A 25,822-nucleotide genomic window follows, 5' to 3' on the forward strand; every position below is an offset into this window, starting at 1 on the left:
AGTCCCAGCATCCACTTAGGACGTCAGAGAAATATGGGGGACAAAAAGAGTAGGGGTCCCCCGTATTTTTTGTACCAGCACCGGGCTCCACTAGCTGGACAGATAATGCCACAGCCGGGGGTCACTTTTATACAGCGCCCTGCGGCCGTGGCATTAAATACCCAACTAGTCACCCCTGGCCGGGGTACCCTGGAGGAGTGGGGACCCCTTCAATCAAGGGGTCCCCCCCCAGCCACCCAAGGCCAGGGGTGAAGCCCGAGGCTGTCCCCCCCATCCAAGGGCTGCGGATGGGGGGCCGATAGCCTTGTTGAAAATGTAAGAATATTGTTTTTTGCAGAAGAACTACAAGTCCCAGCAAGCCTCCCCCGCAAGCCGGTACTTGGAGAACCACAAGTACCAGCATGCGGGGGGGAAACGGGCCCGCTGGTACCTGTAGTACTGAAAAAAAAAAAAAAACAGGACACAGACACCGTGAAAGTATAACTTTATTACATACATGCCGACACATACTTACCTATGTTGACACACAGACTCTGGCCACGTCTCCAATGTCGACGTCCGGGGTACCTGAAAATAAAATTATACTCGCCTGATCCAGTGTCCAGTTCTTTTATTGTAATCCACGTACTTGTCAAAAAAACAAACCGCATTTACCCGAACCAGACGGACTGAAAGGGGTCCCATGTTTACACATGGGACCCCTTTCCCTGAATGCAGAGTGCAGAGATCCCCCGTGACTCCTGTCACAGAAGGTCCCTTCAGCCAATCAGGAAGCGCCACTTCGCGGCACTCTCCTGATTGGCTTTGCGCTTCTGAGCTGGCAGACAGCGCATCGCACAGCTCCCTCCATTAGTTTCAATGGTGGGAACTTTGCGGTCAGCGGTGGGGTTACCCACAGTCAGCCGCTGACCGCGGGTGACCTCACCGCAAAGTTCCCACCATTGAAAGTAATGGAGGGGGCTGTGCGATGCGCGTCTGACAGCTCCGAAGCGCATACAGCCAATCAGGAGAGTGCCACGAAGTGGCGCTTCCTGATTGGCTGAAGGGACCTTCTGTGACAGGAGTCACGGGGGATCTCTGCACTCTGCATTCAGGGAAAGGGGTCCCATGTGTAAACATGGGACCCCTTTCAGTCCGTCTGGTTCGGGTAAATGCGGTTTGTTTTTTTGCCAAGTACATGGATTACAATAAAAGAACTGGACACTGGATCAGGCAAGTATAATTTTATTTTCAGGTACCCCGGACGTCGACATTGGAGACGTGGCCAGAGTCAGCGTGTCAACATAGGTATGTGTGTCGGCATGTATGTAATAAAGTTATACTTTCACGGTGTCTTTGTCCTGTTTTTATTTGGGTATTTTTTTTGCAGTAGAACTACAGGTACCAGCGGGCCCGTTTTCCCCCGCATGCTGGTACTTGTGGTTCTCCAAGTACCGGCTTGCTGGGACTTGTAGTTCTTCTGCAAAAAACAATATTATTACATTTTCAACAAGGCTATCAGGGGGGGGGGACGACAGCCTCGGGCTTCATCCCTGGCCCTTGGGTGGCTGGGGAGGACCCCTTGATTGAAGGGGTCCCCGCTCCCCCAGGGTACCCCGGCCAGGAGTGACTAGTTGGGTATTTAATGCCACGGCCGCAGGGCGCTGTATAAAAGTGACCCCCGGCTGTGGCATTATCTGTCCAGCTAGTGGAGCCCGGTGCTGGTACAAAAAAATACGGGGGACCCCTACTCTTTGTCCCCCGTATTTTTTGCACCAGGACCAGGCGCAGAGCCCGGTGCTGGTTGTTAAAATACGGGGGATCCCCTGTCATTTTTTTCCCCGTATTTTGGCAACCAGGACCGGCTCAAAGAGCCAGAGGCTGGTTATGCTTAGGAGGGGGGACCCCACGCATTTTTTTTTTCTGATTTTTACCCCATTCCATTAAATAAAAAGAAAAAAAAAATGTAAAATATATAATACTTGTGCCTCCTAAATAGACAAACCAAGTACCTAATCCCTTCTAATATAAATAGATATGCTATTACCAATAAAAAAAAACAATGAAAAAAAATTTTTTTATTAGATTCCGCCAGCAAAGAGTGGCGGATTGAAAATGACGAATTTACTGTCTAAAAGCACTGTTGTCGAATTTACAATCTTCAATGGAATATACTTTTGTCGAAATGCCGCATTTGTACCATTGCAGAAATGTTGAATTTGACAAAATGTCGAATTTCAAAAAGTCGAATTTGGAATGGCCGTTTTTTTGACGAAAAGTACTGAATTGCATTGTCTATTTTTTTTTTTGGGCGAAAATGTCCCGTTTTTCGAAATTTTCGGGAATTTGACCGCAATTGCATATACCTTCATGTCTGAAAGAGGCACAATATATGTATTCATTTAAAAACTTCAAACACTTGTACCACCAAAAAAAAAAAAAACATACATACCAGATAAATAGGCAACTTTTTCCTTCAAAATAGGCAATACCTCCACAGCTTTCAAAGTGTCATTTCTTTGGGGTCCTGAAAACAAAAATTACATCATAGATTATTTGGTGCATTTTTCTCTGGCTCAAACCGAAATTATTTATCATTACCCTTTATTTATATGGCGCCACAAAGGATCCGCAACGTATTACACAGTACATAAGGAGATTTATGGTAGACTTGCCATTGTTAAATCTTTCTGCGAGGTACACTGGATTCTACAGGAAATAACATCGGGATGTAGAGTTGGATCTTGATATGAGGCACCAACAGGCTAAAAGCTTTGACTGTTCCCAGGATGCACTGCACCACCTCCACTACAGCTCCACCTACAGGCACTGGAGCTCAGTTTTGTTAACCAATCCAATGCAGTAGCAGTTAAGAGAGACGGTAGATGTTAGTTACACAGAACCACATTCTCACAACAGGAGCAGGGACCAGCGGCTAATGCCATACAAATCCAAAGAAGCTAAGTGCATCAGGGTGGGCGCCCTGTGGAATCCAGTGTACCTCGCAGAAAGATTTAACAATAGTAAGTCTACCATAAATCTCGTTTTCTGCAGCGAGGTACACTGGTATTCAACAGGAAACAACATCAGGGATGTCCTAAAGCAGTTCCTCATGGGAGGGGACGCACTGTAGCGGGCACAAGAACCCGGCGTCCAAAGGAAGCGTCCTGGGAGGCGGAAGTATCAAAGGCATAGAATCTGATGAACGTGTTCACTGAGGACCACGTAGCCGCCTTGCACAATTGTTCTACGGACACGCCACAGCGGGCCGCCCAAGAAGGTCCAACAGATCAAGTAGAATGGGCCTTGATAGCAGCAGGAACTGGAAGACCAGCCTGCGCATAAGCTTGTGCAATCACCATGCTAATCCATCTGGCCAAGTTTCGCTTTTTCGCAGGCCAGCCACATTTGTGAAAACCAAAAGGTACAAAAAGGGAATCTGATCTCCAGAAGGAGGCCATCCTTTCCACATGAACACGGACAGCCCATACCACATCTAAAGATTTTTCTTTGGAGGATAGACCAGAAGAGGTGAAGGCCGGAACCACAATCCCCTGGTTAAGGTGAAAAGATACCACCTTAGGTAAATAACCAGGGCGAGTTCAAAGAACAGCCCGGTCACAGTGAAAAATCAGAAAGGGTGGACGACAGGACAAAGCGCCTAAGTGTGACCCCCTCCTAGCAGAGGAAATAGCCAACAGAAATACGACCTTAACCGTAAAGCATTTAAAGTCCACAGAATCAAGAGGTTCAAACGGAGACTCTTGCAGGGCATTCAAGAACACAGACAGACCCCATGGAGTCACAGGAGGAACATAGGGAGGCTGAATCCGTAGAACACCCTGAGTGAAAGTGTGAACGTCAGGAAGAGACGCAATTTTTCTCTGAAACCACACCGACCAGGCAGATGTATGAACCTTGAGGGAGGCCAGACGAAGGCCCAAGTCTATGCCTTGCTGTAGAATAGCCAACAGTCTGGAAGTTTTGAAAGTATATGCATCATAATTCTTAGCAGCAAACCAGGTGAAGTAAGAATTCCAGATCCTGTAATAAATCCGAGCCGAAGCTGGTTTACGGACTTTCAACATTCTTTGAATGACCACCTCAGAGAATACTTTTGCTCTCAGAAGTGATGCTTCAAGAGCCACGCCGTCAAAGCCAGTCTGGCAAGGTCTGGGTAGACACAAGGGCCATGAACGAGGAGGTCTGGGTGTTGAGAAAGTAGTACAGGACGCTCGATCAATAGACCCTGCAGGTCTGAGAACCAATGCCGTCTGGGCCACACTGGAGCGACTAGAAGTAGTATTCCTCCTTCTTGCTTGAACTTCAGTATTACCCTGGGCAGAAGTGACACTGCAGGGAACACGTATGGCAGCCGAAAGTTCCATGGAATTGCCAGTGCGTCCACGAACGCTGCTTGAGGATCCCTGGTCCTTGCTGCGAAGACCAGAACCTTGTGATTGTGTCGATATGCCATCAGGTCTACATCTGGTAGGCCCCACTTGTCCACTAGGAGTTGAAAGACTTCGGGATGAAGACTCCACTCTCCGGCGTGCAAGTCCTGGCGACTGAGGAAGTCCACTTCCCAGTTGAGGACCCCCGGAATGAACACTACCCTATTATGGCTGGCAGATGGCGTTCAGCCCATTGGAGGATTTTTGACACTTTCATCATTGCCATGTGGCTTCGAGTGCCGCCTTGATGATTTATGTACGCCCCAATGCTGGCGAACAGGCCTGTTCTGTACCAGAGGGAGGGCCAGTGTCAACGCATTGAACACTGCCCGCAATTCCAGAATGTTTAAATCGGGAGAAGAGATTCCTCCCTGGTCCACAGACCCTGGAGAGAGTGTTGCTCCAACACCATACCCCAACCTCGCAGACCGTTGTCAGGAGAACCCAGTTGGAGATCCAGAAGGGACGACCCCTGCTCAACGGTCGCTCCTGTAGCCACCAGCTCAGTGACCGACAAACCTCCGGAGTCAAGGAGATCATTTGAGACCTGATCTGATCTGATGAGGCAGGCCGTCCCATTTGAAAAGTTTTAACCTCTGCAGAGGACAGGAATGAAATTGAGCATACTCAAACGCCGACACCATGAGGCCTAGAACTTGCATCTACAAGTGCAATCGACACTCTCTGGTGCTAGAGGAAGCATCTGACTTTTTCCTGAAGTTTCAGGACCTTCTCCGGAGACAGAAACAGTCTTTGGCTGTGTGTGTGTGTGTTCAGCAGCGCCACCAGGTGCACCATGCTCCGAGCAGGGACCAGCGAGGACATCTTCCAATTGATAAGCCACTACGGGTGGTGGTCTTGTAGGAATTGGATCGACATCTCCAGCTGACTGAGGAAAACATCTTGGGAGTATGTCAGAATCAGCAAGTCGTCCAGATAAGGCAGGATCCCGATTCCCTGACACAGGAAAGCAGTCATCACGGCCATGACCTTGGTGAAAATCTGAGGTGCCGTGGCCAGTCCAAAAATGGCAGAGACTAGAACTGAAAATGTAGGTCGCCAATAAAAAACCACAGATAATGCGGATGCGACGTGGCAATAGGTATGTGCAGGTAAGCATCCTGTATGTCCAGGGATACCATATAGTCCTTGGGTTCCATGGCCAGCACAATAGAGCGCAGAGTTTCCATATGGAATTTGGACACATCTTACAAACTTATTCAATGATTTGAGGTTGAGCATAGGCCGGAAACACCCATTCGGTTTCGGAACTAGAAACAGGGTTGAAGAGTATCCCCTGCCTCTCTAGGATAGGAGGTATCGGCACTGGCACTCCTATTCCAGGAGGGATTGTGCAACCAGGTCTAGAGCTTGCGCTTTCAAAGGATCTGAAGGAATAACCATTGAACAGAACTGGCGAGGGGGACGTCTCTTGAAAGATTGTGTACCCGTGAGAGACAATTTCCCACACTCAGGCGTCTGAAGTGGTCTTCAACCAGGCCTAGGCAAACGGCAGAAGTCGGCCTCCAACCCTGGAGTCCCCCAGGGGGTGGCCCGCCCCATCATGCAGCACGCTTGTATTGTTTGGAAGCAAGCTGACGGGTGCCGAAGATTGTTTAGATTTGGGCTTAGTGGTTTTGGAAGTTCGGGTACGCCTGACCTTTTGCTTTACTTGGAGGTCGAAAGGAACGAAAAGTGGTACTCTTAGCCTTCTGAGCTGAAGGATAGAGTACTTAGGAGAAACGCAGTCTTGGCTGCCGCCAAGTCAGTCCCAATCTTGTTTAGATCCTCCCCAAAAACTATGTCTCCCTTGAAAGGAAGTACCTCCAAGGTCTTTTTAGAGTTCAGGTCCACTTTCCAGGACCTCAAACCCAAAATCCGGCAAGCCAGGATAGACTTAGTAGAAGCCTTGGCCGCAATGACCCCTGCATCAGAGGACGCCTCCTGAATATAGTGAGAGGCTGTGGTAATATACGACAGCTATTGTCTGGCAGTGTCAGAAAAAATAAGATTTTAAACCTACCGGTAAATCTTCTTCTCCTAGTCCGTAGAGGATGCTGGGGACTCCGTACGGACCATGGGGTATAGACGGGCTCCACAGGAGACATGGGCACTCTAAAGACTATAGAATGGGTATGCACTGGCTCCTCCCTCTATGCCCCTCCTCCAGACCTCAGTTAGAGAAACTGTGCCCAGAGGAGACGGACAGTACGAGGAAAGGATTTTTGTTAATCTAAGGGCAAGATTCATACCAGCCCACACCATCCACACAGTATAACTTGGAATATACGTTACCAGTTAACAGTATGAACAAAACAGCATCAGCCAAAGACTGATCTTAACTGTAAAATAACCCTTATGTAAGCAACAACTATATACAAGCCTTGCAGAAATATGTACGCACTGAGACGGGCGCCCAAGCATCATCTACGGACTAGGAGAAAAAGATTTACAGGGGCCTACCATCCTAGAGGATGCTGGGGACTCTGTAAGGACCATGGGGATTATACCAAAGCTCCAAACCAGGCGGGAGAGTGCGGATGACTCTGCAGCACCGATTGAGCAAACATGAGGTCCTCATCAGCCAGGGTATCAAACTTGTAGAATTTTGCAAAGGTGTTTGAAACCGACCAAGTAGCTGCTCGGCAAACCTGTAATGCCAAGACGCCTCGGGCAGCCGCCCAAGAAGAGCCCACCTTCCTAGTGGAATGGGCCTTTACCGAATTTGGTAACGGCAATCCAGCCGTAGAATGAGCCTGCTGAATCGTGTTACAGATCCAGCGAGCAATAATCTGCTTAGAAGCAGAAGCGCCAACCTTGTTGGCCACATACAGGACAAACAGTGCCTCTGTTTTCCTAATCCGAGCCATTCTGGCTACGTAAATTTTTAAGGCTCTGACTGCATCCAGGGACTTGGAATCCTCCAAGTCTCCCGTAGCCACAGGCACCACAATAGGTTGGTTCATATGAAACAATGAAACCACCTTAGGCAAAAATTGAGGACGCGTCCTCAACTCTGCTCTATCCACATGGAAAATCAGATAGGGGAGACAAAGCCGCCAATGCGGACACCCGCCTTGCAGATGCCAAGGCCAACAACATGACCACCTTCCAAGTGAGAAATTTTAATTCAACTGTTTGAAGAGGCTCAAACCAGTGAGATTTTAGGAACTGTAACACCATGTTAAGGTCCCAAGGTGCCACTGGGGGCACAAAAAGAGGCTGGATGTGCAGCACTACCTTTACAAAAGTCTGGACTTCTGGGAGAGAAGCCAATTCCTTCTGAAAGAATATAGATAGGCTCCATTAAGGTACAGATTTCGGCCCTAACTTCAGGCCCATATCCACTCTTGTCTGTAGAAAGTGGAGAAAACGGCCCAAGTGGAAATCTTCCGTAGGAACATTCTTGGCTTCACACCAAGTTATATACTTCCTCCAGATACGGTGATAATGTTTCGCCGTCACGTCCTTCCTAGCCTTCATCAGAGTAGGGATGACTTCCTCCGGAATACCTTTCCCAGCTAGGATTCGGTGTTCAACCGCCATGCCGTCAAACATAACCGCGGTAAGTCTTGGAATACGCAGGGCACCTGCTGCAACAGGTCCTCCCGAGAGGAAGAGGCCATGGATCTTCTGTGAGCATCTCCTGAAGATCTGAATACCAGGCCCGTCGAGGCCAATCTGAAACAATGAGTATTGTCCGAACTCTTTTTCGTCGTATGATTCTCAATATTTTTGAGATGAACACATAGACCGATTGAAACACCCACGGTGTCACCAGGGAGTCTACCGCTACTGCCTGAAGGTCCCTTGACCCGGCACAATACCTCCGAATCTTCTTGTTGAGGCGTGATGCCATCATGTCTATTTGAGGAAGTGCACAAAGACTTGTTACCTCTGCAAAAACTTCCTGATGAAGTCCCCACTCTCCTGGATGGAGATCGTGTCTGCTGAGGAAGTCTGCTTCCCAGTTGTCCACTCCCGGAATGAAGACTGCTGACAGAGCGCTTACGTGATTTTCAGCCCAGCGAAGAATCCTGGTGGCTTCCACCATTGCCACTCTGCTCCTTGTCCCGCCTTGGCGGTTTACATGAACCACGGATGTGACGTTGTCTGATTGAATCAGAACCGGTAGGTCGCGAAGAAGATTCTCCGCTTGTCGTAGGCCGTTGTATATGGCCCTTAATTCTAGAATGTTGATGTGTAGACAAGCCTCCTGGCTCGACCATAGTCCCTGAAAATTTCTACCTTGTGTGACTGCTCCCCATCCTCGGAGGCTCGCGTCCGTGGTCACCAGAACCCAGTCCTGAATGCCGAACCTGCGACCCTCTAGAAGGTGAGCACTCTGCAGCCACCACAGGGAGAGACACCGTGGCCTTGGGGGACAGGCTTATTTTCTGATGAATTTGAAGATGGGACCCGGACCACTTGTCCAGAAGGTCCCACTGAAAAGTCCTCGCATGAAACCTGCCGAAGGGGATCGCCTCGTAGGTCGCCACCATTTTTCCCATTACTCGAGTGCATTGATGAACTGACACTCTGTTTGGTGTTAACAGGTCTCTGACCATGTTCTGGAGTTCCTGGGCATTTTCCATCGGGAGAAAAACCCTCTTTTGTTCCGTGTCCAGAATCATACCCAAGAACGATAGCCGAGTCATTGGAACCAACTGTGACTTTGGTAGATTTAGAACCCAGCCATGCTGCTGGAGCACTCTCAGGGAGAGCGACACGCTTTTCAGCAACTGATCTCTCGATCTCGCTTTTATCAGGAGATCGTCCAAGTATGGGATAATTGTGACTCCCTGCCTGCGCAGGAGCACCATCATTTCCGCCATTACCTTGGTGAAAATCCTCGGGGCCGTGGAAAGCCCAAACGGCAACGTCTGAAACTGGTAATGACAGTCGTGTACAGCGAATCTCTGGTACGCCTGATGAGGGGGATATATGGGGACATGAAGGTATGCATCCTTTATGTCCAGTGACACCATAAAATCTCCCCCTTCCAGGCTGGAGATAACTGCCCGGAGCGATTCCATCTTGAATTTGAACTTTTGCAAGTACAGGTTTAGGGATTTTAGATTTAGAATGGGTCTGACCAAGCCATCCGGTTTCGGAACAACAAACAGGGTTGAATAGTACCCCTTCCCCTGTTGAACTAGGGGACCCTTGACAATCACTTGCTGTTGACACAGCTTTTGAATTGCAGCTAAAACTATCTCCCTTTCTGGGGGAGAAGCTGGTAAAGCCAATTTGAAAAATCGGCACAGAGGCACCTCTAAGAATTCCAGCTTGTAGCCCTGGGATACAATTTCCATCGCCCAAGAATCCACGTCTGACTGAACCCAGACGTGGCTGAAGAGTCGAAGACGTGCACCCACCAGCACGGACTCCCTCAGTGGAGCCCCAGCGTCATGCGGTGGATTTAGTAGAAGCCGGAGAGGACTTCTGCTCCTGGGAACTAGCCGTGGCAGGCATTATTTTCCCTTTACACTTACCTCTGGCGAAGAAGGAAGAGTCCCGACCTCTTCTGGATTTATGCGACCGAAAGGACTGCATCCGATATTGTGGTGTTTTCTTTTGCTGTGGAGGAACATAAGGCAAAAAAGTAGACTTACCTGCGGTAGCTGTGGAAACCAGATCCGCGAGACCTTCCCCAAATAACACCTCACCCTTGTAAGGCAAAACTTCCATATGCCTCTTTGAGGCGGCATCACCCGTCCATTGTCGGGTCCACAGGGCTCGCCTAGCAGAAATTGCCATGGCGTTGGCTCTTGAACCTAGTAGCCCAACGTCTCTCTGAGCGTCTCTCATATATAAGACTGCGTCTTTAATGTGACCCAAGGTCAATAAAATGGTATTCCTATCCATGGTATCAATATCAGCTGACAAGGTATCTGTCCAAGCTGCTACCGCACTACAAACCAAAGCCGATGCTATTGCCAGTCTGAGCAAAGCACCCGTATGTGAATAAATTGATTTTAAGGTAGTTTCCTGTCTGCGATCTGCAGGATCCTTGAGGGCTGCCGTGTCTGGAGACTGTAGCGCCACCCTCTTGGACAAGCGCGTTAAAGCCTTGTCCACCCTGGGCAAGGATTCCCACCGTACCCTGTCCTGTGCAGGGAAAGGATACGCCATAAGAATCCTCTTGGGAATCTGCAGTTTTTTTGTCTGGAGTTTCCCAAGCTCTTTCAAATAACGCGTTCAGCTCATGAGATGGGGGAAAGGTTTCCTCAGGTTTCTTTTCCTTAAACATGCATACCCTCGTGTTAGTGACAGAGGGGTCATCTGTGATATGTAAAACTTCTTTTATTGCAATAATCATATAATGAATACTTTTGGCCACCCTTGGGTGTAACCCCGCATCATCGTAGTCGACACTGGAGTCAGAATCCGTGTCGGTATCAGTGTCTGCTACTTGGGACAGGGGACGTTTTTGAGACCCTGAAGGGGACTCCGTAAGGACCATGGGGATTAGCGGCTCCGCAGGAGACTGGGCACAACTACAAAGAAAGCTTTTAGACTACTGGTGTGCACTGGCTCCTCCCACTAAGACCCTCCTCCAGACCTCAGTTAGGATACTGTGCCCGGAAGAGCTGACAATTAGGAAGGATTTTGAATCCCGGGTAAGACTCATACCAGCCACACCAATCACACCGTATAACTCGTGATACAATACCCAGTTAACAGCATGATAACAACTGAGCCTCTCAACCGATAGCTCAACAATAACCCTTTAGTTAAGCAATAACTATATACAAGTATTGCAGACAATCCGCACTTGGGATTGGGCGCCCAGCATCCACTACGGACTATGAGAAATAGAATTACCGGTGAGTAAATTCTTATTTTCTCTAACGTCCTAAGTGGATGCTGGGGACTCCGTAAGGACCATGGGGATTATACCAAAGCTCCCAAACGGGCGGGAGAGTGCGGATGACTCTGCAGCACCGAATGAGAGAACTCCAGGTCCTTCTCAGCCAGGGTATCAAATTTGTAGAATTTAGCAAACGTGTTTGCCCCTGACCAAGTAGCAGCTCGGCAAAGTTGAAGAGCCGAGACCCCTCGGGCAGCCGCCCAAGAAGAGCCCACTTTCCTCAAGGAATGGGCTTTTATTGATTTAGGATGCGGCAGTCCAGCCGCAGAATGTGCAAGCTGAATCGTACTACAGATCCAGCGAGCAATAGTCTGCTTAGAAGCAGGTGCACCCAACTCGTTGGGCGCATACAGGATAAAGAGCGAGTCAGTCTTTCTGACTCCAGCTGTCCTGGAAACAAATTTTTAGGGCCCTGACTACATCCAACAACTTGGAAGCCTCCAAGTCATTTGTAGCCGCAGGCACCACGATAGGTTGGTTCAGATGAAAAGCTGATACCACTTTGGGGAGAAACTGGGGACGAGTCCTCAATTCTGCCCTATCCATATGGAAAATCGGATAAGGGCTTTTACATGACAAAGCCGCCAATTCTGAAACACGCCTGGCCGAAGCCAAGGCCAACAACATGACCACTTTCCACGTGAGATATTTTAAATCCACGGTTTTCAGTGGCTCAAACCAAATGTGACTTTAGGAAATCCAACACCACGTTGAGATCCCAAGGTGCCACTGGAGGCACAAAAGGGGGCTGAATATGCAGCACTCCCTTAACAAAAGTCTGAACTTCAGGTAGTGAAGCCAATTCTCTCTGGAAGAAAATCGATAGAGCCGAAATCTGGACCTTAATGGAACCCAATTTAAGGCCCATAGTCACCCCTGACTGTAGGAAGTGCAGGAATCGGCCCAGCTGAAATTCTTCCATTGGGGCCTTCCTGGCCTCACACCACGCAACATATTTTCGCCATAGCGGTGATAATGGTTCGCGGTTACTTCTTTCCTAGCTTTTAGCAGCGTAGGAATGACTTCCTCCAGAATGCCCTTTTCCTTCAGGATCCGGTGTTCAACCGCCATGCCGTCAAACGCAGCCGCGGTAAGTCTTGGAACAGACAGGGCCCCTGCTGCAGCAGGTCCTGTCTGAGCGGTAGAGGCCATGGGTCCTCTGACATAATTTCTTGAAGTTCCGGATACCACGCTCTTCTTGGCCAATCCGGAACAATGAGTATAGTTCTTACTACTCTTCTCCTTATTATCCTCAGTACCTTTGGTATGAGAGGAAGAGGAGGGAACACATAAACCGATCGGTACACCCACGGTGTTACCAGAGCGTCCACAGCTATCGCCTTCGGGTCTCTTGACCTGGCGCAATATTTTTCCAGCTTTTTGTTTAGGCGGGACGCCATCATGTCTACCTGTGGTTTTTCCCACTGGTTTACAATCATTTGAAAGACTTCTGGATGAAGTCCCCACTCTCCCGGGTGGAGGTCGTGCCTGCTGAGGAAGTCTGCTTTCCAGTTGTCCACTCCCGGAATGAACACTGCTGACAGTGCTAACACGTGATTTTCCGCCCATCGGAGAATCCTTGTGGCTTCTGCCATCGCCGTCCTGCTTCTCGTGCCGCCCTGTCGATTTACATGGGCGACTGCCGTGATGTTGTCTGACTGAATCAGAACCGGCTGGTTTTGAAGCAGGGGTTTTGCCTGACTTAGGGCATTGTAAATGGCCCTTAGTTCCAGAATATTTATGTGCAGGGAAGTCTCCTGACTTGACCATAGTCCTTGGAAGTTTCTTCCCTGTGTGACTGCTCCCCAGCCTCGAAGGCTGGCATCCGTGGTCACCAGGACCCAGTCCTGTATGCCGAATCTGCGGCCCTCTTGAAGATGAGCACTCTGCAGCCACCACAGCAGAGACACCCTTGTCCTTGGAGACAGGGTTATCAGACGATGCATCTGAAGATGCGATCCGGACCACTTGTCCAACAGGTCCCACTGAAAGGTTCTTGCATGAAACCTGCCGAATGGAATCGCTTCGTAGGAAGCTACCATTTTTCCCAGGATCCGCGTGCAGTGATGCACCGACACCTGTTTTGGTTTTAGGAGGCCTCTGACTAGAGATGACAGCTCCTTGGCCTTCTCCTCCGGGAGAAACACTTTTCTCTGTTCTGTGTCCAGAACCATCCCTAGGAACAGCAGGCGTGTCGTAGGGACCAGCTGTGACTTTGGAATGTTTAGAATCCAGCCGTGCTGTTGCAGCACTTCCCGAGATAGTGCCACCCCTACCAATAACTGTTCTCTGGACCTCGCCTTTATCAGGAGATAGTCCAAGTACGGGATAATTAAAACTCCCTTCCTTCGAAGGAGTATCATCATTTCCGCCATTACCTTGGTAAAGACCCTCGGAGCCGTGGAGACCGAACGGCAACGTCTGGAATAGGTAATGACAATCCTGTACCACAAACCTGAGGTACTCCTGGTGAGGATGGTAAATGGGGACATGCAGGTAAGCATCCTTGATGTCCAGCGATACCATGTAATCTCCCTCGTCCAGGCTCGCAATAACCGCCCTAAAACGATTCCATCTTGAACTTGAATTTTTTTATATGTGTGTTCAAGGATTTCAAATTTAAAATGGGTCTCACCGAACCGTCCGGTTTCGGTACCACAAACATTGTGGAATAGTAACCCCTTCCTTGTTGAAGTAGGGGCACCTTTACTATCACTTGTTGTGAATACAGCTTTTGAATTGCCTTTAACACTGCCTCCCTGCCTCAGGGAGTGGTTGGCAAGGCAGATTTGAGGAAACGGCGGGGGGGGGAGACGTCTCGAATTCCAGTTTGTACCCCTGAGATACTATTTGAAGGATCCAGGGATCCACCCGTGAGCGAGCCCACTGCTTGCTGAAATGGTTGAGACGGGCCCCCACCGTACCTGGCACCGCCTGTGGAGCCCCAGCGTCATGCTGTGGACTTAGAGGAAGCGGGGGAGGACTTTTGCTCCTGGGAACTGGCTGTATGTTGCAGCTTTTTCCCTCTACCTCTGCCTCTGGGCAGAAAGGACGCGCCTTTAACCCGCTTGCCCCTATTGGGCCGAAAGGACTGTACCTGATAATACGGTGCTTTCTTAGGTTGTGAGGGAACATGGGGTAAAAATGTAGACTTCCCAGCTGTTGCTGTGGAAACAAGGTCCGAGAGACCATCCCCAAACAATTCCTCACCCTTATAAGGCAGAACTTCCATGTGTCATTTGGAATCTGCATCACCTGTCCACTGCCGAGTCCATAACCCTCTCCTGGCAGAAATGGACATTGCACTAATTTTGGATGCCAGCCGACAAATATCCCTCTGTGCATCCCTCATGTATAAATGTGCGTCTTTTATATGCTCAACGTTCAGCAAAATAGTGTCCCTGTCTAGGGTGTCAATATTTTCCGACAGGGAATCTGACCACGCAGCTGCCGCACTGCACATCCAGGCTGAAGCTATAGCCGGTCTCAGTATCACACCTGTGTGTATATATAGATTTCAGGATCGCCTCCTGCTTTCTATCAGCAGGCTCCTTTAGGGCGGCCGTATCCGGAGACGGTAGTGCCACCTTTATTGACAAGCGTGTGAGCGCTTTATCCACCCTAGGGGGTGTCTCCCAACGTGACCTATCCTCTGGCGGGAAAGGGTACGCCATTAGTAACCTTTTAGAAATTACCAATTTTTTATCGGGGGAAGCCCACGCTACTTCACACACTTCATTTAATTCTTCAGAAGGGGGAAAAACCACTGGTAGTTTTTTCTCCCCAAACATAATACCCTTTTTTGTGGTACCGGGGGTAATATCAGAAATGTGTAATACATTTTTCATTGCCTCAATCATGTAACGAGTGGCCCTATTGGACATTACATTAGTCTCTTCATCGTCGACACTGGTATCAGTATCCGTGTCGACATCTGTGTCTGCCATCTGAGGTAGCGGGCGTTTTAGAGTCCCTGATGGCCTTTGAGACGCCTGGGCAGGCACGAGCTGAGAAGCCAGCTGTCCAGCATTTGGCATGTCGTCAAATTTTTTATGTAAGGAGTCGACACTTTCACGTAATTCCTTCCACAAGTCCATCCACTCAGGTGTCTGCCCCGCAGGGGGTGACATCACATTTATAGGCATCTGCTCCGCCTCCACATAAGCCTCCTCATCAAACATGTCGACACAGCCGTACCGACACACCGCACACACACAAGGAATGCTCTGACAGAGGACAGGACCCCACAAAGCCCTTTGGGGAGACAGAGAGAGAGTATGCCAGCACACACCAGAGCGCTATATAACACTGGGATCCCACTATCAATGAGTGTTTTCCCTATAGCTGCTTTTTTATATATCTATACTGCGCCTAAATTTAGTGCCCCCCCTCTCTTTTTTACCCTTCTGTAGTTTCTCAGACTGCAGGGGAGAGCCAGGGAGCTTCCTTCCAGCGGAACTGTGAGGGGAAAAATGGCACCAGTGTGCTGAGGGAGAAACCACGCCCCCTTTTCGGCGGACTTTCTCCCGCTTTTTTCTACTGGCAGGGGTAATTTTACATCTATATAGCCTCTGGGACTATATATGATGTATATTTTGCCAGCCAAGGTGTTATCTATTGCCCTCAGGGGCGCCCCCCCCCCCCCAGCGCCCCTGCACCCATCAGTGACCGAAGTATGAGGTGTACATGAGGAGCAATGGTGCACAGCTGCAGTGCTGTGCGCTACCTTGGCGAAGACTGAAGTCTTCAGCCGCCGATTTTCCGGACCTTCTTCGTGCTTCTGGCTCTGTAAGGGGGGCGGCGGCGCGGCTCCGGGAACGAACACCAAGGTCGGTCCTGCGGTCGATCCCTCTGGAGCTAATGGTGTCCAGTAGCCTAAGAAGCCCAAACTACCACCTGTTAGGTAGGTTCGCTTCTTCTCCCCTTAGTCCCTCGCTGCAGTGAGTCTGTTGCCAGCAGATCTCACTGAAAATAAAAAACCTAAATATACTTTCTTTCTAGGTGCTCAGGAGAGCCCCTAGTGTGCATCCAGCTCGGCCGGGCACAAGAATCTAACTGAGGTCTGGAGGAGGGTCTTAGTGGGAGGAGCCAGTGCACACCAGTAGTCTAAAAGCTTTCTTTGTAGTTGTGCCCAGTCTCCTGCGGAGCCGCTAATCCCCATGGTCCTTACGGAGTCCCCAGCATCCACTTAGGACGTTAGAGAAATACATATATACACACATACACATACATACATACTCACTGCACCAATGAAATGTCCGGGGAGCAAGCTTCTCTGCAGTGTGCTGTGGAGAAAATGGCGCTGGTTAGTGCTGGAGGACCAAGCCCCGCTCCCTCACCGGCGGGCTTCGGTCCCGCTCAAATTATTTATACTGGCGGGGGTTTATTAATATACTGCTTCCGCAGTATCTCCTTTATATGCCAGTGTCCCTAGAGGTTTTTATTGCTGCCCAGGGCGCCCGCCCGCTCCATCCCCCCCCCCCCCCCTGCGCCCTGCACCCTTACAGTGCCCGCTGTGCGTGTCTGTGTGGGAGCAATGGCGAAGATCTGAAGTCTTCTGCCGCCTGTGAAGTCTTCTTTTCTTCTTAATACTCACCCGGCTTCTATCTTCCGGCTCTGTGAGGAGGACGGTGGCGCGGCTCCGTCACGAACGGCGAGGGTGAGACCGGCGTTCCGACCCTCTGAAGCTAATGGTGTCCAGTAGCCCAAGAAGCAGAGCCTATCATTTAAGTAGGTCTGCTTCTCTCCCCTCAGTCCCACGATGCAGGGAGCCTGTTGCCAGCAGTGCTCCCTGAAAATAAAAAAAACCTAACAAAAAGTCTTTTACAGAGAAACTCAGTAGAGCTCCCCTGCAATGCACCCAGTCTCCTCTGGGCACAGGATCTAACTGAGGTCTGGAGGAGGGGCATAGAGGGAGGAGCCAGTGCACACCCATTCTAAAGTATTTAGAGTGCCCATGTCTCCTGCGGAGCCCGTCTATACCCCATGGTCCTTACGGAGTCTCCAGCATCCTCTAGGACGTAAGAGAAATCCTTATGTAGCTCATCCTCAATTGCCTGAACCCAAGCTTTCTTTTGCCGCCCAAGAGACAGCCATAGTGGGTCTATGTACAGCACCGGTAAGAGTGTAAATAGACTTCAGGCATCCCTCCACACGCTTGTCTGTCTGTTCCTTCAGTGAGGTGACAGTGGTGACAGAGTAGATGATACCACAAGACGGGCAACATGAGAGTCCACCGGCGGTGAAGTTTACCACTTGTTACTCAACTGCGCAGGGATAGGATAACGAGCTAGCATTTTTTTTTTTTAGACAGGGAAAACTTCTTTCCTGGAGAAGACCAGGATTCCTGACATATGTCAATTAAAAGGTTAGAATGTGGTAAAACTACTTAAGAAACCTTCTGACGTTTAAACTTATCAGGTTTCTTAGATGTAACAGGAGGCTTAATGTCATCATCAATTTGGAGAATCAGCTTGATAGCCTCCACAAGGTCAGTATCATCAACCTGGGTTGTAGATTCCTCATCAGAAGCAACTGTATCAGTGTCTGACGGATCAGTATATTCCCCATCTTCATTGGAAGAATTATCCAAAATATTAGTGGATGGTGAGGAAGAAATGGCCCACTTAAATGGCCCCAGAGGGACGTGGGGTGGACTTTTGTCTAACCAAAGTCTGATTTAATTGCGTTAACTGGGTAGACAAAGTATCCGCACATAGCGGATAAACTACAGGGACAATATGTGGCTGACATAGGAGGTCCCACAGGGGGCATGAGACGAGTTACCAGCGTAGTCAGCATATTTGAAAAAGCTGACCAAAGTGGGTCCTGATTGACTACAGGTGCCACAGACGGACTGGGAGATGTATGACCCCCAGCGCCTGAACTAGCAGCTAACACTTCCCCCACTGGTGAATCCGTGACGACAGCACTGCATGATGCAGGAGCGTCCGCAGATGTCCCGCCCTGTGTAGCATACATTGTATGGGATGTAGCCTTAGGACGTAACAGTACAATATGGCCAGACAAACAAAAAAAAAAAAAATAATAATCCTGTGTTTTGTGACAGTAAATACAGAGCACAAACAGAGGATTGACGTGGTGTGGGGTGACTGAAAACAACAGTGAGAAATACAAACAGTATACCCTGTGTAGTACTATATATTATATTAGACCCTGACGCACCCAGTTCCCCAGGGTACAGAATATAGTGAGAGCAAACGTGTGATACACAAGAATGGAATCCACACAGCAGCTACAGGCACACTCCGGTCACGGGTACAATGCAGGAATCATTACATATAAACAAACAATAAAACTGCACTGGACTAGTAATTACATATAGGTATGTATGTATACAGATATAACAATGCACAGTAAACACTGGATGTATATCACAGAATACTTGTACTAAATATTCAGATAGCAGTACACTTGTTCTTAACCAACACTGTCTAAAATGACATGTAGAATACTTCAGTGCCTGTAAATACACAGCGCTGATGATACAGGCGGATTTACAGAGGAGACAGTGCCCATCAGTCCAGGAGATCAGCCCAGCTATGTAATCGCGCCAAAATCTCTTCAGGAATTGAGGGAGAGAGAGAGAGAGAGAGAGAGAGAGAGAGAGAGAGAGAGAGAGAGAGAGAGAGAGAGAGAGAGAGAGAGAGAGAGAGAGAGAGAGAGGTGCAGCTCCAGGGCGGGAACACCAGCAGTAGATGGCGCCCAGAGCTGGGGGAGGGGATACAGGTCAGCGCCTTATCCCCTCTGCTGGACTTCACCACCGGGTACTGTGGAGCCTTTTACAAACGGATTTTAATAAATCCGACCTGTGCTCCTTGCCCTGATGGATATAGTGGGGTCCATGTGCGACACAGTTTCCACGCCAGTGGCGCGGCCCATCTCCTGGGACCGCAACCAGATCGTGATTTACCGGCGAGTCCTGCCTGGGGGACCCTCTTACCTCCTCCCTTTAGTACAGCCACGCGATCCTGTAGAATGACAGAGGTGGTGTGCCTGAAAAACCGGTGTGTCTCCGCTGCAAGTACCCGGGAACCAGGCCATGGGAGTATGCAGCGCCGCTGAGGGAGGTGATGGAGACGTAGCACCGCATAAAATAAAGACATAGAAAGTGCTGCGACCCTTGAAGTCTTCTAAGAAGCTCTTTTCAGGGCTGCCTAGCGCAGTCCCACCTGTTAGTGACCTGTACTGCAGGCAACAACTTACAAACTGAGCTCCAGTGCCTGTAGGCGGAGCTATAGAGGCGGTGCAGTGCATCCTAGGAACAATCAAAGCTTCAGCCTGTTGGTGCCTCAGATCAAGATGCAACTCTACACCCCCATGTTCTTCCCTGTGGAATACCGGTGTAGCACGCTGCAGAAAATTAAATTAGCAAACCAGAACACAGCACTTACAGTTCAAGGCAATATAGGACAGGTATAGAAAAACTGGGGTTAGGTGCAATCAAAGGGAGTATCAAGTATAAGATAATGTAAGTAAGAAAAGGAAAGGCACACAAGGAAAAATGGCCCGGCTCTTGCGAGCTTACAATCCAAAAATACACGTTAAATGCCCTGATCGTGGTAGCTGCAAACCTATTTACATATAGGTCCAGGAACTTATCCTGGATTCTATGGGTTAATGTGTGGTATAATGTAATTTGTCATGCAAGGAAAAGGGTCTATAATTGATTTTCATCAGGGCGTTAAGCCAGAGGCTATCACTCTTTTCCAGCTTCTAATTAAATAAGGCCCATAGTGTGATATGCTCAAATCACCACAATTGTTGTATTGTATGATTGCATAAGATCAGGTACAAGAATGACTTTTCTTATGGGCCCTACACACTTTGTGATCCACCGCCGAGCTGCCCGACGGCGTATATGGCAGACGGGCGACCCGGCGGCGAGGGGGGAATGAAGTTTCTTCACTCCCCCCGTCACCTGGCTCCATAGCAGTGCAGGCAAATATGGATGAGTTCGTCCAGACTGGCCTGTATGCACAAGCGATGGGGCACCAGCAATGAACGAGTGTGGGGCCCGCGCATCGTTCATCGCTGGTGCCTCCAAACTGCACGATATTAACGGTATCTCGTTCATATCTTTCAGTATTATCGCCCAGTGTGTAGGGCCCATTACAAGAGAAACAGAAAAAAAGTGTTCTTAATGGATAAAGAAACAGTCATCATATTAACCACAACATATTCATACTAAATTAATGGTGTCTAAAGTTATTACGTGAAAATCAGCATTTAGCCTGACCCTAGGGCATCTACATTTACCTTTGTTGTGTGGGATGTATTAAACTAGTAATAAAGCTAATGAAAGCTGTGTCCTGATTCCTGGCATCTCCCTATCCTCAATAAAAGCTACAGAACATGCACTACAAAGGGGTGGTCTTCTGTATGCCGGCGGTCGGGCTCCCGGCGCCCAGTATACCGGCGCCGGGAGCCCGACAGCCGGCATACCGACACTTATTTTCCCTCGTGGGGGTCCACGACCCCCATAGAGGGAGAATAAAATAGTGTGGCGCGCGTAGCGCGCCACCGTGCCCGTAGCGTGGCGAGTGCAGCGAGCCCGCAAGGGGCTCATTTGCGCTCGCCACGCTGTCGGTAAGCCGGCGGTCGGGCTCCTGGCGCCGGGATGCTGGTCGCCGGGAGCCCGACCGCCGGCCAGCCGTAGTGAACCCCTACAAAGCTGTGCTCATGACCTGGACCGTAACCATACAGAGGTTCAATACATCTTAAAAGTGGGTTGTAAATGAAGACGGCCATTAATCATACTTTCTTACCTGACCCGCTCCATGAGGGAGAAAATGCTCGGTTGCTGGGCTTTCCTGGTAATGTATGATTGCCATCACCTGTGGTGAAACACCTTTCTTATCAATTAACTAGCTCACCACAGGTGATAGCAATCATACATTACCAGGAAAGTCCAGGAACAGAGCATTTTCAAGTATGCCATTAATTGAATGGCTGCAATACTATCTGTGCAATACAGTTTTAAACACACAATGATGGCCTAATCAATTCTACCCAGTGTTATGAAAAATAAACTATGGCTTATCAATGTTCAAATGAAACTTAACCACTTGCTTAGCCATTACATAATTTTCAAACAGTTGCACAGTGCTCTGCTGTAAGGTATACAACTCCATGTCACCTAGAAAATAAGAAATAATAGCCCAACAACTCCCAAGGGCTGACTAATTTAGAAAGTCCTGTACTTTGTTGTAGGTACTCAAATCTGCTCATTCTCCCCCTTCCCATTACATCTTACTTTATACACAGATATGAACAAATTTGCTGGCACCTTTACAGCTCACTGAAACAACACTTTGTCCCGATAGAAAAGTAATGCCTTTGGTATATCATAGAATTAAGCAAATGACTGGACAGATTTGTTGGTACCCTTATAAAATATAATGAATAACTGGAATAAAGTGACATTTCTAACTAGTCATTAAGCCTATTTAAATGCATCATAGTAGCCACTCTGGTATCATTGTGTGCACCACACTGAACATGCTCCCAGATGTTTTAAGCCTGGAGAAGTGATAAAGCAGTGATAAGTGCAAGGTGATAACACACCAGTCAGCCAATCAACTCCAATATGTAAAATTACAAGTTAGGAGCTGATTGGCTGGTGTGTTACCACCTTGTACTTATCACTGCTTTATCACTTCTCCAGGCTTAATACATCTGCCCCACAAACAAAACAAAGGATAGCATTATCCGAGATCATAAAATTATAGACAAGCACGAAGGCAATAAGACCATCTTCAAGCAGCTTGATGTTCCTGTGACTTCATTTGCAAATATTAAGAATTTTGAAGTCTATAGTCCAGGGCCGTAACTACGTGTGTGCCAACTGGGCTTGGCACAAAGCGCAGTTGCCCTGAGGGCGCACGGCCACCGGCATGTAATGAGTCAAATTGACTCATTACATGCCTCTGAAGTCTGCACCGTGCGCCGCCACGCTGTGGAGGAGAGCTACAGCGCCGGGCAGGTGAGAAGGAGGAGGAGGGAGGGGGAGCAGGGAGCCGCAGCAGCGCTATTTCATTGGTAGTAAGCGCCGCTGCAGCATCCCCCTCTCCTTCCGTATTGGCTGCCCGGCGCTGCTGTGGATGCTGGGATGCGGTTCCTCCATCCCAGCTTCCACAGCAGCACCGGGCAGCCAATGCGGAAGGAGAGGGGGATGCTGCAGCGGCGCTTACTACCAATGAAATAGCGCTGCTGCGGCTCCAGTCCCCCTCCTTCTCACCTGCCTGCACCGAGGGAGCTGCACTAGGAGCCCGTCAGCGGGAAGATGGTAAGTATGTATCTCTCTTTCTCTCTCTCTCTCTCTCAGGGGGACACAGTCTGCCGCAATGTGTAAAAAGGGGGCCTGGCTGCCGCAATGTGTAAAAAGGGGGCCTGGCTGCCGCAATGTGTAAAAAGGGGGCCTGGCTGCCGCAATGTGTAAAAAGGGGGCCTGGCTGCCGCAATGTGTAAAAAGGGGGCCTGGCTGCCGCAATGTGTAAAAAGGGGGACTGGCTGCCGCAATGTGTAAAAAGGGGGACTGGCTGCCGCAATGTGTAAAAAGGGGGACACCGTCTGCCGTAATGTGTAAAAAAAGGGGACGCTGTCTGCCGCAATGTGTTAAAAGGGGGACCGGCTGCCGCAATGTGTTAAAAGGGGGACTGGTTGCCGCAATGTGTTAAAAGGGAGACTGTCTGCTGTAATGTGTAAAAAGGGGGACGCTGTCTGCTGTAATGTATAAAAGGGGCTCTACCTGGTGTAGTGGCGCTACTGTGCAGCGTAATTTGAATAATGTAGACTACTGTCGAAGTCAGAAAAATGTCTCCATGCACGATGCCATATTTGCACCGCACACTGGTCCGTGCTGCGCATGCGTACGCTCTCCCGTGGAAGCGCATACCCGCAATAGCGTGCACTCGCACGCGCAGTATGCGCATTTACGGTAGAGTTTATGTGATCGTAGCGTGCGACTCATTCGTTACAAAAGTTCACAATTAATGTAGTTTATAGATCATGTTCCCCTCAATAGTTTCTGTAAGTTTGGTTTAGATAGAATATCCCTGAGCGGAGGAATCCCTCTTTGTATTGCACGAAGGGTCTAACAGGAGTCATACAGCAGTGTTTGATACCCATCGGAAGAGTATTTAATTAGCAATATTCCGGTGTTGGTTTGGAGCGTATTAATCGCTCGTGCGAATAGTTATGGACATAAGAAGTTTATGTCCATTTCTATTATTTACCCATACTCAGGTATGCGGCGGGAAACCCAGTTTCCCACCCACCTGAGCCGTTTAAACTCAGCACAGCCCACCTGTATGAATCAACCTATGACCTTTGGTTACAGTACAGGGCCGAATTCCTGTGTCCAATAAACTGAAGGATTGTAAGACCAGGAGATTGCATTGTGTGTGGGGCATAAATAGGCAGGCCGACCACATCCAGCTCTCACTCTCTCATCAACGGTTATCTGCTGATAATCGGGAGCTGGATATCGAGGCGCAGGCGATCATACCCTTTGTGCGTAAGTTCTCTCCGTAATCATTGTCTTTCTGTGAGCCAATTCCTCTCTCTCCCTCTGTGTCTATTTCTCTCTCTCTATTTTCTCTTTTCTCTCGTAACTCCCCTAGACTAAACTTTATAGTATTGTATTGTATTGTGTTAGGCCAGGATAGTATTGTAGTTTATCCCTTAGTTAGGTGTTTGGTTAGGAAGTCTTTGTTATATTGTAGTGTATCATTTGTACTGTGTTACTCTTTTACAAGTATACTAGATATAATACAGATAATAGGCTTTGGAACCCTAAACCAGTATTTGTGTATTTACTATAGTGTTAAGTGTTCACTTGAGCGTCGGTGACGCTCAAACAGCTTTGTAGGTAGTCAGGTTACACAAAGTTGCATTTACACCCTGTATTCACATTAAGGTATATAGCGCATTACATTGTTAAAAGGTTTAAATATAAAGGTATTGTGCTGTGAGCGTCTGCACCGCTGGTGACCTCCTCGTGGTCTCGAGCGTACGCTACGTTACAGCGAATCTTTCCCCTAGACATAACCAATAACGTGTCCTGTGATCACTAGGCCGTGAGCGAACGTGACGCTTGAGCGTCTCGCCTACGGCTGAGCGATCGCTACGCAGATAGCGTACCATTACGGTACTTCTTAAGTAAACAGCGTACAGTGTTCTTAGCTTCGTAAGGGTTGATTATACGACAAAGGAATTTAGCATTGTCAATTGCGGGCTCGCCCGGTCCTTTTCACATCTGCACTAGGTAGATCAGCAGACATTATCCCCCAGCAAAAGGGTGGGAGGTTGTCTCGCAGTTGCTGACGGGATAAGCGTCTGCTTCACTTAGGTAAAGAGTGCTGAAGGAATCCGGTAACCGGAAGTAAGAACAAAACGCTTGTCTTTTAAAAAAACTGTTTATTTGTCTTTTGTCTTGCGTACGCACGCATATATCTGCATTTCTGTTCCATTTTTCGTATATCACTATTCCTGTTTGCCAAATTTTATAGTTGATAGAAAGTGCTAAAAGGAGATTTGCTGTTATTTAATAAATAGAGGTAATAGTTAAAGAATAGAACAACACACGGCTTGTCCGAGAGACGAGGCAGCCAGTGTGCAGTGTGGATTGCGGTAGATGATCAGGGATCATCTACATTGATAAAATATATATTGTGTTACGGTGGATCCTTTGCATTGCGTACACGTGTCGCTAACAAAGACTAGTGTACGCAATCCGAAAGGCAGGACGCACGCAGCGTACATTACGCAACGTAGCGTCTGGTTACGCCCACGTAGCTCAAGTTGTGATAAAGTTGAATTAGCGCAAAAGCGATAAGTAGCGCAAAAGCGATAAGTGGCGCAAAGGCGATAAGTAACGCACAGCGGTAGATAACGCGACGCGGTAAATAACGCAAATCTATTTTTGGAAAATCTGAAATTTAGTTTAACAGATCCTGCTCCTAATTGGTAACACTCTTGGCCTGAAGACAATTTCTGCGCAGAAATAGATATAGAAACAAAAGTGTACATGTGTTGAGTGAGTGTGTTTTGTATACAAAAGTTTATATAACTTTAAGGTGGAACCAAAAGGAAAGTCGGGTACTCGTTAAGGAACATACGTGTAAGTGACATATACGGTGGCCAGGGAGGCATCTCTGGTTAAATAATATTTGAGCATTAGAGTATAGCGGACCATAAGGTAACAAGACCAGGAGGTCATAAGGTAACAAGACCAGGAGGTCATAAGGAACAAGACCAGGAGGTCATAAGGTAAAAAGGTCCGCTATAAAAGTCCAGTGGCACAACGCCTGGGGTGTTGGTGCAGAACCCATATAGGCCATTAAGCTCTGGCTGAAGGAATTCGCAGCCGAAATTTTCGATTCCACTGGTCGCTCCGCACATAAGATTAGTTGCTTATGTGCTGAACGATTGTACCGCACGTAATTGTGTGCATTAGTAAACCTGACCGGTACTATTTGTGTACGAAGGTCAT

General features: G+C 48.6%; 1 protein-coding gene across 2 annotated transcripts in view; it reads right to left on the reverse strand.

Moving 5' to 3' along the window:
* The window catches only part of TRIO (trio Rho guanine nucleotide exchange factor), a 1,426,902-nt gene that overhangs the window by 1,346,578 nt on the left and 54,502 nt on the right, over nucleotides 1-25,822 (reverse strand). For both annotated transcript variants that reach the window (XM_063922713.1, XM_063922714.1), the window contains exon 2: nucleotides 2,432-2,506. In XM_063922713.1, coding sequence (XP_063778783.1) covers nucleotides 2,432-2,506 — 75 coding nt within the window. The remainder of the gene's footprint in view (nucleotides 1-2,431; nucleotides 2,507-25,822) is intronic.

This window comes from Pseudophryne corroboree, chromosome 5 (assembly GCF_028390025.1).
Source record: "Pseudophryne corroboree isolate aPseCor3 chromosome 5, aPseCor3.hap2, whole genome shotgun sequence".
Classification (NCBI taxonomy): domain Eukaryota; kingdom Metazoa; phylum Chordata; class Amphibia; order Anura; family Myobatrachidae; genus Pseudophryne; species Pseudophryne corroboree.